The 16,278-nt window shown below is 35.8% G+C and overlaps 1 protein-coding gene, 1 long non-coding RNA gene and 1 pseudogene across 3 annotated transcripts; 2 read left to right on the top strand and 1 right to left on the bottom strand.

Moving 5' to 3' along the window:
- Positions 1-4,947: 4,947 nt before the first annotated feature.
- On the bottom strand, positions 4,948-6,189 carry LOC117620015 (annotated as a pseudogene).
- A 1,481-nt stretch (positions 6,190-7,670) lies between these two features.
- On the top strand, positions 7,671-11,348 carry LOC117636152 (alcohol dehydrogenase-like 7). Of its 2 annotated transcripts, none has more exons than XM_034370642.1 (10): positions 7,671-7,883; positions 8,013-8,149; positions 8,270-8,316; positions 8,653-8,975; positions 9,078-9,160; positions 9,256-9,331; positions 9,442-9,506; positions 9,700-9,795; positions 10,788-10,949; positions 11,064-11,348. In XM_034370642.1, the coding sequence occupies exons 1-10, from the start codon at positions 7,820-7,822 to the stop codon at positions 11,181-11,183; spliced, it is 1,173 nt and encodes a 390-aa protein (XP_034226533.1). In that variant the 5' UTR covers positions 7,671-7,819; the 3' UTR covers positions 11,184-11,348. The 2 variants fall into 2 exon arrangements, with proteins under 2 accessions (XP_034226533.1, XP_034226525.1); XM_034370634.1 differs by having other exon boundaries at positions 9,697-9,795.
- A 1,957-nt stretch (positions 11,349-13,305) lies between these two features.
- On the top strand, positions 13,306-14,851 carry LOC117615409. Its single transcript, XR_004584010.1, has 3 exons — positions 13,306-13,458; positions 13,549-13,638; positions 14,196-14,851. It is a non-coding gene; the product is annotated as an uncharacterized LOC117615409 (long non-coding RNA).
- Positions 14,852-16,278: the final 1,427 nt, after the last annotated feature.

The raw sequence follows: 16,278 nt of genomic DNA, 5'->3' as shown, positions 1-16,278 counted from the left end.
GAAATTGTTTATGCCACTTTTATTTTGTTTATCTGTCTATTTCGTTTTAGCACCAATTCTGTTAAGCCAGTGGTTATGGATCCCTGTCATGACACGTGGCAGAAGGATGACTATGATTCTTCCATTGGATGCTTGACTTAGACCCTTTATGTCATATTGATGTCATTACTCATTGTAGTTAGTACTGGAAAACAACTCAAATTACATTTCCATTACGACTACAAACTATTTGTCATATTCCAAATTCACTAAAACAACAATTAAGTCAAACTCTTTAATTTGTTCAATTACAACTATCAGGATTTGCTTTCAAAAAAAAAAAAGAACTATCAGGATTCGCAAGATTATCATATCAAACTCTCACATATGTTTACACACTTCCATTTCAACATAGCAATTTCAATATTACAACATTACAATTTAAAGTCTTCCAAAAACAAACAAATCTTCTACAGAGCAACCAACAAACATATTTTTATTTTTATTTACTCTCTCTTCTCTGTTCCTCAAACCCACCATTTATTATTTTCCATTCTTGGTTTCTATAAGTTCTCAAAACACAATCAGATTTCTTATTCATATCCTCTAATTTATTTATTTTTGTTTTATGTTCCTGCAATTTCATACTAGATATTCTCTTTGTGAAGATATTATTTATAAAATCTTTTTGCAAAAACCAGATGCTACGACAAGTTCTTATAATTTGCTTGAAACTTATTCGTTGTTGCTCTGTTTTTTTTATGTTTTTCTTTGGTTTTTGGCTCTCTTGTTCTTGTTTTCTTTGCCATTTGCTGTTGCTTAATGAAGCTTTATTGACCAAAAAAGAAAAAGGGCATTATAACCTTGGTCAATAAAAAGGGCATTATAACCTTCTCCCTAAACCTTATTTTTCTTTTTTAGTTTACTATATTCAATATGACGAAACATTAAAAGGCCTCATTTTAATTTCTGATCCCGAGTCAACCAAAAGTCAGGGCCGACCCTACTAGCGCATGACACCCATGTTTTACCATCATAAGTCCTCCTTTCGTCATGTTGCCGGCCAATGTGGCTCCCCAACCCAGTCGCACATCACTGTCGCTGCGTTCAATAGTATGTGAATAAGAATAACAAAGAGTATTCTATCCCTAAAAGAAAATGAGAAAAAACAAATTTTGTTACTGAATTGGAAAAGCACACGGGTGTTGTAGCAATTAACAATTTGGGTTACATCGGTTTTTCCCGCAGCTTGCTCATAGAATGCAAGTCCCACTTGTACATCGCATCGGACAAGTTGGAGTTCTTACCTTCTTGGGATTCCGTTGGCCAAGATCTGCTTTCATTATACCGATCTACTTTAGTAGATCATATGGATGTATTGAATTTGACATAGGTGAAGAAACAACAATTCGTGTAACCCAATACATGCATAATTATGTAACCCATTGAATTTGTGTAACCCAATTTGATAATAATAGCACATTTTGCCTTTTGGATTAGGGATTTATTTTTTGGTCAAATGTACTTTCCATTAAACAAAAGAGAGTATATCAGAAGGTGAAACACGACTACTAACAGCCAGACACAGCAAACAAAGAGCAAACACCACAAGGCTACCAACAGCCCAAAAACAAAGCCAACTAAACGCAAACACCTAAGAGCACTTCCAGCAACAAGGGCTGGGGGTTGTTTAGGCCCAAAAACCGTGTCCAGCAGCAAGGGCTGGCCGGGGTAGCTTTTGGGGCCCACGAAACCAGGCCAGCCCTCAGGCAAGATGAGCTCAAGTTCAAGCCTGAGTTTGCTGACGTTAGCAACAAATTTTTTATTTAAAAAAATCTAAAAAAATCTACGAAAAATACAAAAAATTTCAGATCTTTTTTAAAAATAAATACTTAGTCATAGTTTTCACTTCCCACACCAAACTCTATACAAATTTCTCTCATCATATCTCATGTGAATAGTTGTTGCCATGAAAATTGGTGGAAACACCACAACCTTTTGCAAGGGCAGCCACTATTCACATGAATAGTGGCTGTCCTAGCCTTCCCCTTGCCATGGCAAAAGACAAACTGCTGAAAATGCTCTAACAAATAATCATGTTAGAAATCATAGTATTGACACCTCCCAGGGGAGCGTGCCCGTCTCAAAACAGAAGACTACTGCCTAGGCTCAAACTGAACAAAATAAAAACCCAAACTAAAGTGATAAAATAACAGCCCAAAAACAAATAATGATCAACCTTTGAAGCAAGATTGATATGAGTTATCAATCCTGAGATGTGCAAAGCTTAAAATAAATGAACACGCAGAGAATTATTTTACGTGGTAAAAACCCACCTCTGGGGAAAATCCACGGGACTCCTCAGTCCAACTCAAATCCACTATAGAACGATGATTACAAGAAGTACACACACACTTATCCTAGACTCATTCTAGATAATGTTTACCGACTTCTTCGTAACTCAACTTCTGTCACGGGATGATCTTCGACACTCCTTATGTTGAACGCAATGCTGGTCACGATTGCTTCAAGCTCGCCGGAGGAAAACCGCCACCACGGTCTTGGTGCCCTCAACCGTATGAGTCACCGATATGCATATGAATGCAATATGAATGATTAAAGTGTTTGATAAATCACCAAGTAAACATGGAACACTTGATGATTTATCTCAAATATATGCACAATAGCTTTTGCTTGAGAATACTATACACAACACCAATATCAAAAACTATATCAAAACCAAAGAGATGCAAGCTGCTTTTTATACCAAGCTTCCTATACCTAGTCAGCTAGAAACACACGAGTACAAAAACCCACTTCAATTATCACAATAAACTTTTAGCTTAATTTGGACTCTTATGAAGACCACAATTGGTTTTCCAACATGAATATTAGTTCAATATGGATTCTTATTGAAAAACGCCAACCAACCAATTTTTAATAGAAAAACAATATCTATTAAAACAAATGAATTAGACCAATCAAGTAAAAGAAGATTTCAACCTACAAGTCATAATAGGAAAAGATAATATTTTAACTTAAATCAAAATAGAGTCCAACTAGAAAAGTAATCTTAAGAGATAAAGTCTAATCCTATTAAAAATAAGATTAACATAAAAATACTTGATTAAAAAAACTCAAACTAGGAATCCTATAATGAATGCATGATTATGTAATGATTTACCTGAAATCAAGTTTCTCATATCGGTCATGTCAAGCCTCGGATGTATGGGGTTGAATGAGTTGTGCCAAAACATCCAGTAAAACAAGTTCACACACTAATTCCCAACCTATGCTAGAGTCTAGGAAATGACAATACAATTTTCATACTAACATATGGGAACCAAGAGAGGAGATCCGTAGAGTGTGGATTTGGGGTAGCAAGCCCTAATGCATCATACTCAAGTGATCTATCGAGTTGTGGTCAAGATTGACCATAGATTTACAAAGCCCACAAGTGCAGATCCAATTATTAGATCTGAGAATGGGTTGATGGAGTAAAATAACTGCAGCAATCCAGTGGCAAACCAAGTAAATCTTAGGAATATAGGATTTTTGGATTTGAGCTTCGGTGGGAGAAGAGATACAGGTCGACGGAGTGGTGGAGGGATGAAAGGAAAGAGAGATGAGGGAGATGTGAGGGCTGTAGAACGAAGGGGGAGGAAATTCAGAGGAAGAAGTAGAAGATTTATGGGCCAGCATTAGAAAATACAAGAGAGGAAGGGCTTTCAAAAAGAAAAATAGAAAGTAAAGGAAAGGAGCCACACAAAAGGAGGCGGAGTAGACACACCAGAAGTGGTGGAGATCATTTTGGCACATGCAACCGAAGTCTATTCCAATTGCATGGCTTCTTCAACTGTCCCTTTTTTTTTTCTTTTTTTTTCCTTCTGTTTTTGGTGTGTTAGGTTCAACTATCTTTTAGTCAAAACAATTTCACTTCGAAAACTTAATAATATATAAGTCAGGATGGGCATCAATTCAGTCAAACTAATGAAACTGGCCGATCTAAATCGTAATAATTAGTTTGGTTTGGTTTTGATGAAGAAAAAGTCAAACAATTTAAAAATCAGATCAGACCGTATATGGTTTGATTTTGGGCTTTTGTAAACCCACCTAAATCAAACCGAACCGTTTATGAGTATATTTATTTATTTATATTATATTTTACATGTGTAATACTCTAATTAGGCAATAACTATATATGGATATTTGAATTGAGCTATATTAGTTATTGAAGCAAGTTGTGAATTTGTTGGTTGTAATTGCTCTAATAATGTTGGAAAAATGCAAAGGAAAGAGAATTGTGCTTAGGCCTAAACCGGCCGAACATACCGTCTTAAATTGATTTGCTTTGGTTTGATTTTCTTCATGACTTTCGTCAAAATTGAAACAAACCAAACCGTTGTATTCTAATTAGTTTGGTTGTAGTTTTGAGATAAAACCTATCCAATTCGGACCGTGCCGCCCCTAATTGTCATAAAATGAGCAAATTGCAGAATCTATTCTTATAATATTCCATATGAAAAATCTTGAACTCATAGAACACAATGAGGTTTCTCAGACACCATGGTTGAATATCTTCATACAAAATTGGAGAAGAAAATAGAGTTACAAATCTTGATCAGGTCCTCGCAAAGAGTGGCATAGTAGAAGTGATCTTTATCTACAGTAAGCTCAGTCGAAATCTTGATAAATAATGACGTAGAAGGTGATTTCCTTTGGTATCAAAAGTTGGATATGTAATGTGCCCCAACATCTCCATGCTTGGATGGTTCACCTAGTTATCTTGTTAATTATGTCTATCATCTCTTCCTGTTGGAATAAATGTGCTGATTAGTTGGCTGTATGATTTTTGGTAATCTTCGGGTGTTGGAGAAGGTATATTATTTTCTCTCTTGGAATAAATGTGGGACATGCCTACTAAAAGTAACGCTTATATTTATCAAAAGAAAAAAGAAGGTAAAGATTTTATTCCATGTAAAATAATGACACCCAAGAGATGGAGAACAACAGCTGCAATGACAGAATCATAGTTGCCCAAGGTGTGTTGAAATAGTTTTGCCTCAAATTTGCCTTCCATCTGTGCCAGGGCGTTCTGCAGTACTTGTTCAGCTCCTCATAAAGAGTAGAGAATAAGAAGCCATCCCTGCACAGAGTAGCCCCATAGGCAAGTTTGTTGATAAGAGTAGATGCCTCGATGCTGTCACCTAGCAGATTTTCAACTATTCCATGCTCAACAAGCAACTCCACATCCTTTGGGGTGTTCACAAAAAGATCCATGATGACAACATAGTCATTTATGTAATTTTCATCACAATGAATATGGCATTGTTCAAATGCAAGGAGATTTCTAATTACAAACTCTATTACCGGGGATATTTTCAATTTTGGAATTTCCAAAATCCCATTGGTGAATCGTATGTCGAATAAATTTTTGCTTGACCCTACCATAAATGTGACTCCTGCTTGATGTAGCTCTGTCATGCTTGGTATGGTGATGGTTTTGAGTTCTGCTGAAAGTTCAAAATCCGGTCGACATAAGGCTCTTACTAAACCAACAAAATGTTCTACTTCAAACAAATCGTCAGTTTCCTCTCGAAACATGGGATCCTGGAAGAACTTGACAGAAAGATCAAGTATTGAAAGACTCTCATCACACATAGGGAGTTTGTCTTTGTCTGGGTTAAAAAGGTCCATAAGAATGACGAATGGCAGTTGAGCATCTGCATGTCTAAATTTATAACTGCCATTGTAACTGGTCTGTAAAATGTCCAGTCATTCTCATCCAGCAATTCGCGGAAACTCCACCTCAATAAGACCTCAATGATGAAGGCAGCATCTACTAGAATGATTCTTACAAATTTATCACTGCAAAACTCAATGGTTTCAGCATAACCACCACACAAACGTGCTTCGTGGTCCTTTATTAGTATAATACAAACCTCCAAGCTTAACTTACTATGACATAGAAAATCTTGTAGGTATCTTATTTCCTGTTCTTCCATGGCTTTTAGGCTTTCCTTACCATGATGAAATGGGCCTATCGAGACTGCCTGTGGTGTGTAGGCCTTTTCATTTATACACCGTAGATGCTCAGGAACTCCGTAGAGACGGGGAAGATAAGCTATCCAAGTCCTTTCTAATCGATGTTGCTAATTCAATGTATGGGGTTTCTGTGTCATTTGGAGTAGTTAGATTGCTTTCTTCCATTTCCAGCTCCTAATGTGTAAGTTGTTGTTGTGACTGTAACAGATGATTGCAATGATGATTAATCGAGATCACTGCACCGCAACTAACCAAAGCTTTCGTTATTAATTTTACAAATGCTATTAACAAAAGAGTAATGCTAGAGATATCACATTTACGTACCACCTTGTGTATCAGCTCTCTCTAATAGGGATGGAACCACCAATACAATGGGGCTCACCTCTATTAAAGAGGCGGTACGTATACATAATGTAGTATATATGTATTATATATGACTAGCATTTTTGTTAACAAAAACTTATTAGAAGTATGTACATTCCAAAATAAGTAACTCTTAGTTTACTGGTATACATCTCTTTAAAGAGGCCCTAGTTTGAATTCCCTCTCCCATTGACAAAATAAAATTATATCCAAATGCCGAATTAAAACTAGATGGTTGAACATTCATAATTTTTATTATAATTAGCAAGTTGGTCTTAACATTTTCTATATACATCTTTTTCCATACCTTCCTCCAACCTCATGGTTAAGCTTATAAGTTGGTATATTCTTTGGGTTCATCCACTTGTGCAGGTTGGTGTGAGTCATATATGGCACCAACTGTTTTATTTTGGAGGGGACAAGTTTGAAAGTTTTTATAAAAACTAACGTTGATGAATTTAGACGCTAAATTTTGACTACAATAATAAAAATTTATGGGGCATTTGACGATACGTGAAGCCCAACAATCACATATATATGCTCCAAATAAATAAATAAAATTGGTGGAACTTCAACATCCTAACTGGCACAACATATAATGTTTATTTATTTGAACTGTATTTCCTTCTTCATTTCAGTAGAAGACTAAAAAAGCTCAACAGATCAGCTTCCTAATTAATTGTGCCTTTTGCTTGTATCATCATGCACACAGCAACACTGTCTTGAAATGACAAACTAGTCCATACTTTTATACTTCACAATATATACCAACTTTATATTCTTTTATTATTTTTATTATTTTTGGGATTTTCAGAATCCCATTAGCGACTTGTATATCATATAAGTTGTAGCTTGATTGACGCTTTCCAGCTGCAGCTCTGTCATGCTGGGTAGAGTTTTGGATTTTTCCCTCCTTTACTTTGTATCTGCTCTGTCATGCTGGGTGAATTTTAATCTCCAATGTCACTATGGCTTGAAAGTCAATGGTGTGTCCTTTTTCTTTTTCAATTTTGATTCAATATAGTTTCATCATTTTTATTGCATGATGCAACCCATGCCATTCACGCGAGTTACCAAAACATAAACCAAACACAGCTGGAAAGACACACATGTACAGTTTTTCATTCTTAAACTTTATTAACACGTGGCATGTCTTCTATCATTTGTTTGATTCATTGTAGGGTCCTTGCTGATAAGATTCTCATCATTGGAAAACTTCTGTTCATTCATTCCTAATTGTCTTTGCATTGTCCATTTAAAAAACTCTACTTAAAATTGGGTCATTTTTTTATTGTACTTATTCTTCTTTAAAAACTACTCCTTGGACACCGAAGTCTCAGCCGTTCAAGCATGTCCTATACACAATACACACTCACAAGAAGACTGACAGATTAGTCCGGGGAAGAGAGAGAGAGAGTGTGTCTGTGTTCTTATGGCCGCTATGGATGATGAGAAATTGCCAAGTGAAAGCCGAGGGAAGCCTATTCGATGCAGAGGTTCTTATTATTGATAAGCTTAAAAATGTCTTTGATTGTTAGTTTAAATTTGTTGTATATATTGTTTTTGAATAGTCTGAGACTCTTAAACTGATCATGTTGAATGTAACTATGTAATACAAATGGCAGCTGCTGTGAGTCGCAAACCAGGTGAGCCTCTAGTGATCGAAGAGATCATGGTGGCACCCCCGATGCCTCATGAAGTCCGTATTCGAATTATATGTACCTCTCTGTGTCACAGCGATCTCTCCTTCTGGAAAATGAAGGTTCTTGTTTAGCATCTCTTTTTTGTTTTTGTTTTTGTTTTTTTTTGTTTTTTTTTTTTGTAGGCTACTATTTACAATAATTAAGAGTTGATGCTTATCCATAGCTTCTTGTTTTGCCAGGAGTTCCCTGCAATTTTCCCAAGAATTCTTGGTCACGAAGCTATTGGGTGAGCTCCAAGACTTCGTGATCATCAGTGTTCATCTTTCAAACCATATTATTGTTAAAGAAAGACCGCTATCTCTTTAGTAATTGTCTATTTCTCTATTACTTTCAGGATGTGAAATGATGTGTTTTCTCTTTCTTTTTCATTGATTTATGCTATTATTTAAGAGAATATGCTTTGTCAAATGATGGGTTTTCTCTTCTTCCACCACTTTTTCTTCTCCTGCAATAAATTCCTAGATCTCCACTTTCATATCTGACTCAAATCAACAGCAAATAAAAATACCAACGTATTCATGTCAATGAGGTAACTGAAGGAGATATATACACTTACTTGTAGGGTTGTGGAGAGTGTTGGGGAGGATGTCAATGAGGTGACTGAGGGAGATACCGTCATCCCAACATTCATGTCAGAATGTGGAGAGTGTGCAGATTGTAAATCGACAAGGAGCAACCTATGTGCAAAATTCCCCAGGCCCTCAAATTTTATGCCAAGATACGGGACGAGCAGATTCACAGACCTCAGTGGGGAGGTTTTATACCATTTCCTCTCCGTGTCTAGTTTTACTGAGTATACAGTGGTAGACATAGCCCATATCACAAAAATTGACCCTGAAATACCACCAAGCAAGGCCTGCCTCCTGAGCTGTGGAGTATCGACCGGTAGACCTGAAATTCCTAATCTTGTAGACATTCTTCTTGACTTGATGTGGCGGTGTTTGCAAAATTTAGACTTGAATTGTTATTTCTTCAATTCGGTTTCAGGAGTTGGTGCTGCTTGGAGAACAGCAAATGTGGAGAAGGGATCAACTGTTTCTATATTTGGGCTGGGTTCAATTGGATTAGCTGTATGCATTTGCAGAACTTGTTTTCTTTTTACTTCTTTTCCTCGTTGTCCATATTTGATTCACTCTAGGCTCATATCCATGATTGAATTATCCAGGTCGCGGAGGGAGCAAGACTTTGTGGAGCAGCTAGAATTATTGGCGTGGATGTGAACCGAGACAAATTTGAAATTGGTAATTGGATCTTAGCTTGATTATACTTTATGCTGTGCCCGTGAATTGATGTATGATGTGCTTAATCTGAATCTGATCAATGCAGACTTGTTCTTTTCTTATTGACACAGGAAAAAAGTTTGGGCTCACTGACTTTGTCGACCCTGCGAATTGTGAGAACAATTCTGTGAGCGAGGTTCTCTACAACTATGCACCAAACTTCGGAGATTTCATTATTTGTTTTTGTACTCATATGCACACTTATTCTTGAAATTAAAAGACTATATTACTGGATGTTGATATGCTTTTGGTGGCTTCGGCTTTCACTTCTGATTGATTTGGTTATTTTGCTAAGGATTTACAGTTTTTTTTAAACATGTATGAAGCAGGTGATCAAGGAAATGACTGGCGGGGGTGCAGACTATTGCTTTGAATGTGTTGGGCTGATATCACTGGTGCAAGAAGCTTACGCTTGCTGCCGAAAGGTCTGCCTCTCTCTCTCTCTCTCTCTCTCTCTCTCTCATATTTAGTCCTGTCAAGAAAGTGCTATGTATCATATTGATCATGTGGGGTTTGGTCTCTTTTTCACTGGTCTAAACCCAGTTGGCAATTCATGATTTTTGAACCAATGTGCAACATCTTTCAATGTCAATTTATCATTTGAACGACTGTTTTTGATTCGTTTTATCATTATGTCAAATATGTTTCTGAAGTTTGATTTCCATTTCAATTAAATTTCTATCGTTACATCACATGCTTGAATCGTGTGATATAATTTCATCAATAAATTAGGAAATTTATCATTGATTGTAATTGAAATGTAACTACAATAACCTCATTACGAAAACGAAAAAACAAAAGAGTACAACTACATAAACTTAATTGAAGAAACACTACTAGAACCAGATTGTTCCTTTTCAAAAAAGTTTGACACATGGGACATAATTAAGTTAGCAAAGTTGACCCCAAAAGAAGAAATTATGGTTATTTTCTTAAATAAAAAACTTAGCTTAGAGGAAATTTCAACAAGATTACTAAAATAAGAGGCGGGGAAGGGAGAGTGACGCTTATATATTAAGAAATCGATCAGAAGTTTCTATACCACATATATCATAATTTGTGAAGTCTACGCTGAGCATTATTTTACAATGAACGATCATCCAACCTAGGTAGTAATTTTTGAAATATATGTCAGAAATGTGTCTTAGTAATTTGTTGAAATCTGTTGGAAAGTTTGTTTGATGTGCTTATAAGAGTTTTGAACTTAGAAGGGGATGGAGATGGGAATGGCATACCCACCCCCAATTCGACCCATTGTCATCCCTACTTAGACCACTGCTTGCCCATCCTTGAGATGTTAACTTGATCTCATGCACGAGGAGGAAATTCCCATTCTAGACCACCTACTTTGGCCAAAATAGCTACAAGTTTAAATTTTGGTAAAAAACAATATCTAAAAATTTCTTTTCAACTTCAGGGTTGGGGAAAAACAGTTGTTTTAGGCATGGACAAGCCGGGCTCACAGGTGACCGTTCCCTCTCTTGATATCATTTGTGGCAAAACCCTCACGGGATCCTTATTTGGAGGACTCAAACCTAAATCTGATATCGCTGTCCTCATCAATCGATACAAGGACAAGGTAATTTATAGCATCTATCTGTTTATTTAGGGGTGGTTTGCCTAACTTTATACCTTGGACATATATCCTTTTAATATATATATATTTTTTTGGGGTTTTTTTTTATTCTATCAGGAACTACAACTTGATGAGTTTGTGACACACGAGATCAGGTTTGAAGAAATCAACAAAGCTTTTGATTTACTCATTGAAGGGAAATGTCTCCGATGTGTAATCTATATGACAAATGAATAACTTCTGTCAACAGCCCGTACTTTAATATAAACTCTAGGCTAATTAACAATAAGCAAGCAAAGTTTTCAGTGTTTAAGTAAATACTCCTGTTTGAAAAAACCTTTAACCCAAGAATTTCAATGTTTAAGTAACCTAAGGGCCATATATAAGGTCCTCACTATAGAATTCTTGCTTACTTATATATTGTATCAATTAGTTTTTCCATCCATCGAGGAAAAACCTAATCTCAACACAAGTAGGAACAGACCAAGCCCAAAAATAAGAAATCAGCATATAATAGATATTGGGTCCACCTATTATATAGTTATTGGCCTATATTATGTTGCCCATTAATATATCATGAACCAATGATGGAGCCCATAATGATGGAGCCCGAAAGCTCTTACATTCTCCCACTCCGGAGAACAATTAGCTAACCATGAATGCATTAATTGTCCACCATAAAAGGTAATTAAGCCAAAAATTCTAAAACAAGTTTCTTGTCAAATATGATCAACACATAGGACCAATAGAGGAGTATGTCATATTAGTCAGACATATCCCAAAAAGCCACTGATAGCCCGGAAACTTAGGCATAAATGGATTAACAATATAGCTTATTGTAACAAATGGGAACACACACACTTCACTAACATGTATTTGGTCCTCCGAAAGATTTCAGTAAACTTTCCATATAGGTCTAAGAGCAACAAACACATGACCATTTGCATCAACATCTTATCGAAATACAATAACACAACCACGATGAGAAATTGAAATTCGAAATAAAAATAGCTCATTGCATAAATAAACAATCAACCTTGTGTATATGCAAACAGTTTTAACTTGCGAAAATAAATTAGCTAAAACATGAAAACAAAATCAAAACTTCACTAGCTCGCGGCATCAAAGTCTGGAACTAAACCCATAGCCGCTACATGTTTCTTAAACTTTGATTCGCAATGGGTCAACTAACATGTCATCAGTACTGATCTCTTACCAACAAGTATTTGACATTAATGTGCTTGATATCGTCAGATCTCTTGTTGTTCTTTGCGAAAGATATATATAGCTGGTTGATTATCACAACAAAGCTGAATTGGCCTCTCAATGGATTCAATCACGTTAATCTCATCCCAATGATAAAATTCCTCAACCAACAAGCATCACATCCCTTGTGTTACTAATGGATTCTTGAAAATGAAGTAAATTATTATCACAGAGGCGAAGCAAGTAATTTGTTTGAATTGCTGCAATCTTTCCGTTTTGTATTTTGTCTATCATTGAAGACCAGTGCATTGGGGGATCAGAAATGTCTTGTCACAAGCATTATAAAAAATTAAATTAAATTAAAAACAAAAAAGATGAAGATATTGTGAATGTTTTGGCTTTAGTCAAAGCTTGAAAGCAATAATTGCAAACAATGACGATATGAATGAGATATTTTACTTGATAAAGGACTCGTTTGCGAGTGATTCCGGATAAATCTATAATCATTTTAAGTAGCTTTTAAGTTATTTTAGGGAGAAGCACATAGAAAGTGCTTCTCCCCGTAAATGATGTTGCCCTCTCAAAATCACTCCCAAACAAGCGGAAAGTTTCTTCCTTTTATGGCAAGCATGATATTGACATTCTCAATATGGATGATGTGCGTGTAGCTCAAGGAACACGTTATAGAGGAAATGACAAACCTTTAATTGTTATCTCTTTTACATGCTCATTGATTAGCAACTTCAAGAATTAGATTGTCTTTTTTATGAAAGAATGAGTTGCTTCTTTGTATGACATGTTTGCACTCATATGTGAAACATCACAAAAGCTTTTACTATTAACATCATAGAAAATCAGGTCTTTTTTTATTTTTCTTGGTTGGGGAATCCAATATTTTTTTGTCATCCGAAAATATACATATTACCAGGGAAAAAAATATATAAATTTATTTTTCATTTGATTCATATATGTTTTTGGCATAATTTATTTCATTCATTTTGTTTGGAAACATATATATCTCATAAGGGCACTGGCAGGGAACGAAGACACTTGCCAAACAGAACATGGCTGTAGCAGATAAAATAGACCCACCAAACCCTAATACCTAACAGACGATATATTTAAGATTGGTTTGTCAAAACCGCCGTTCACCTCTTCTACAAAACTGAGCTCATCATATCTTGGGTTCAATAGAGGGAATGGTTTTGGCGTCTGAGTATGTCTGAAGGCCAGGATGAAGAGGAAGATGATGCTGAAAGACTCGAGAATTCTAAATTTAACATCGAATTAGTGATTCACCAGACGGGTATATACATAGATCTAAAGTAACACTTTCTGTTTTATATAATTATTTGATTTCAATTCTCTAACGATTATATTTGAGTTTGTTTTGTAGAACTCTTTCGAATAGAGGGCCTGGACGACGAGCTCACTCTAGGAAGAAAGAGTATTTAAAAAAAACTCAAGAGATGCCACGGCTGCTCAGGTAATCTCTTCATATTTACAAAATATATTTTCTTTCTGATTTCTTTGGGATGAGTGGAACAAGCAGTGTGTTTTGACTATCTAAATTTACCAAATTTTTGATCGCCTTGCTAAAAAAAACTGTTGGTTTTGACGATCCTATGTTGGTTGGACTATATGGTTCAAAATTTATCAGATTAGGGTTTGGATTCATGATTTACCAGCGATATTTGTAGATCTACATCAATTAGGGTTTGATCTTCATGAATATAATATGTTCCTCTACGGTTTCCTTGTCGCGGTTATAGGTCATATATATAGTTCTGACAATTTTCTCACTGAGTTATTCTGTGCAAAATCATTCACATATAATGTATATACGTCTTGGTGGCCTGTCTTAATTCTCCCAATATAGATTAACTCGACTTAATGTCAGAACTGTTGTGTCACTAGACCTATATATATAGTGACTTGGTGCATTGGTAAATGTCTGGGTAGCTTGATGGAACACAAGCGGGGAGTTCCTCCTACATGAATTCCTTATTTGGAGATGAAATTTCTAACTTGCGTGTTTTTCAGATCTACGGAGGGAAACTGAGAAGATTCGTTCATCACCATTTTGATCAGCAGCGTGGCTTCCTCATCTCCCCTTCCCAAGATATTTCGGGATCAAGTCGGACTCCAGCTATTGGCTCGAATTATCTTTTGAGGTTTCAGTCAGTCTCAGTCTCATTGTCAAGGCAGCTTTTGCACATGTCCGTATGAGAGCATGCATTTTTAGCGCTCGTCAACTTTGTCCATATCCTGCAAAGCTGTCAACAACAAGAAATAGAAAAGTCAGGCAAAGTATCAAGCATGAGGATTCTCGTAAGTTTATCAAACTTTATAACTGCTAAAGGTACTCAGACGAAGGAAGAGCAACATTGTGTTCATCATTAGAGGGGAAGAAACTACCTTTTCAAAGGGAAGAAAGGATTTCTCTTCAGCTCCACTGGTTGTTTGTTCCCTCTTCTTGGTTCTTTGAAGGTTCAAATCCTTTGGTATTTACTATCATGTTCGGGGCTGAATCACGTCCTGTTTCTTTTCTTTTTCCAACCGAATCAGTGATTTACCAGGCATATATCCAATTCAAGTTATTTGCATTGGCTTCTTGTACAGTTTAATCATTGATCAACGACTTTGCAAACAGGATGCTTAATTGTGTGAATAACACTTAATTATACAGATTAACTTTATCTTGTACAGATCTGTAGTTTGTAATATGATAGAGATACATCAATGAAGTCAGATTACTTCTCAAATCAAGTTTTACCAAAATTTGTAAATGAGTCGAATTTGTTTTATTGGTTTTTTTTTTTAATAGTAAATTTGGCTTATTTTGCCACAAATACAATAGCGAGAGTTAAAATAAAAATCTTTAAGTCGCGTAATACAAAAAGTCTCGACAAAAATTAGGGTTTCAAACATTGACAAACGATTACTTGGATTGATTAATTAACATTGTCATTACAGCTACAGACAATTTACACCAACCAATCATGCTATTTTGTGCAAGTGTGAAGGCTAAAGCAGATGAAAATATTTTTGTTCACCACCTTAATCCCAAGTGTACTCTCATCACATTTCTCAACACTTGACACGTATTCATTGACATAACTATAGTTAACTCTTTATTTTGTATATTTATGGAACTATGATTATGTGAATGGACATGTGTCAAGTGGACATGTGTCAAGTATTGACAAGGATGCTGAGGGTATACATTAGTTAAAGTGGTGAGCAAAATGCTCCCACTCCCTTGTTCTATAAAATAAAATTGGGATAAAGGCGACTTAGTTGGGACGTGCTCGAATCTGCCCACCTCTCCTTCTGTAATTTGCCTATAAAATTTGGGCTCAATTGAGAGAATGGTTTTTGTTTCCGAGGCTTTTTCTGAAGGTCAGGATGAAGAGGAAGATGATGCAGAGAACCTGACGTATGGTTCTAAATGTGTCAGCGAATTGGTGATTTACCAGATGTGTATAACACAGGTATGTATATATGTATGTGTATACATATATCTGTGTTTTAGAATTTGATAGTGGAAATGATTCAGTGTAGTCCAACTCCCAGCTCCACAAGTGGAAATAATTCCATCTCCAAAGCTCCACGTATGGAGATGCTGGGCACTTGAGGAGGTGAGTTTCGGTTTTTCTTTATTATTATTTTTAATATGCGGCTATATTGTTGAAATATAATATATTCAAATTAATAATATAGCCGAACGGCTATATTTTTGTTTTGTTTTGTTTTGTTTTTCCAAAAGGGTCCCCTTAGTTTTAGGCGGTAGGCGGGAAATAGTATAGCTGTGCAGCGATACTTTTTAAATATATTATATTCAAGTAGAGCCCTTGGCTATACGTGGGTCCTTTTTTTAAAAACCTTTTAACAAATAGTATAACCGCGCTGCTATACTCTTCAAATACATATTGGGGTCCTTTTTTTTTATATAAAATATTTTTTCCCCAATTTTCGTTTACAGATAAGAGTAGTTTAGAGCATTATCCATCAATATTAGGCCATCACCCGAGTCTCTATTGTCCCTTTTTTATTTTTTACTTTTCCAGAGTTATTATCCATCTAAAGAATTTAGTGTTTTCTCGTTGAATACTCGTATTATACA

Source organism: Prunus dulcis, chromosome 1 (genome assembly GCF_902201215.1).
Source record: "Prunus dulcis chromosome 1, ALMONDv2, whole genome shotgun sequence".
Taxonomy (NCBI): Eukaryota; Viridiplantae; Streptophyta; class Magnoliopsida; order Rosales; family Rosaceae; genus Prunus; species Prunus dulcis.
This window is presented reverse-complemented; position numbering and strand designations above follow the sequence as displayed.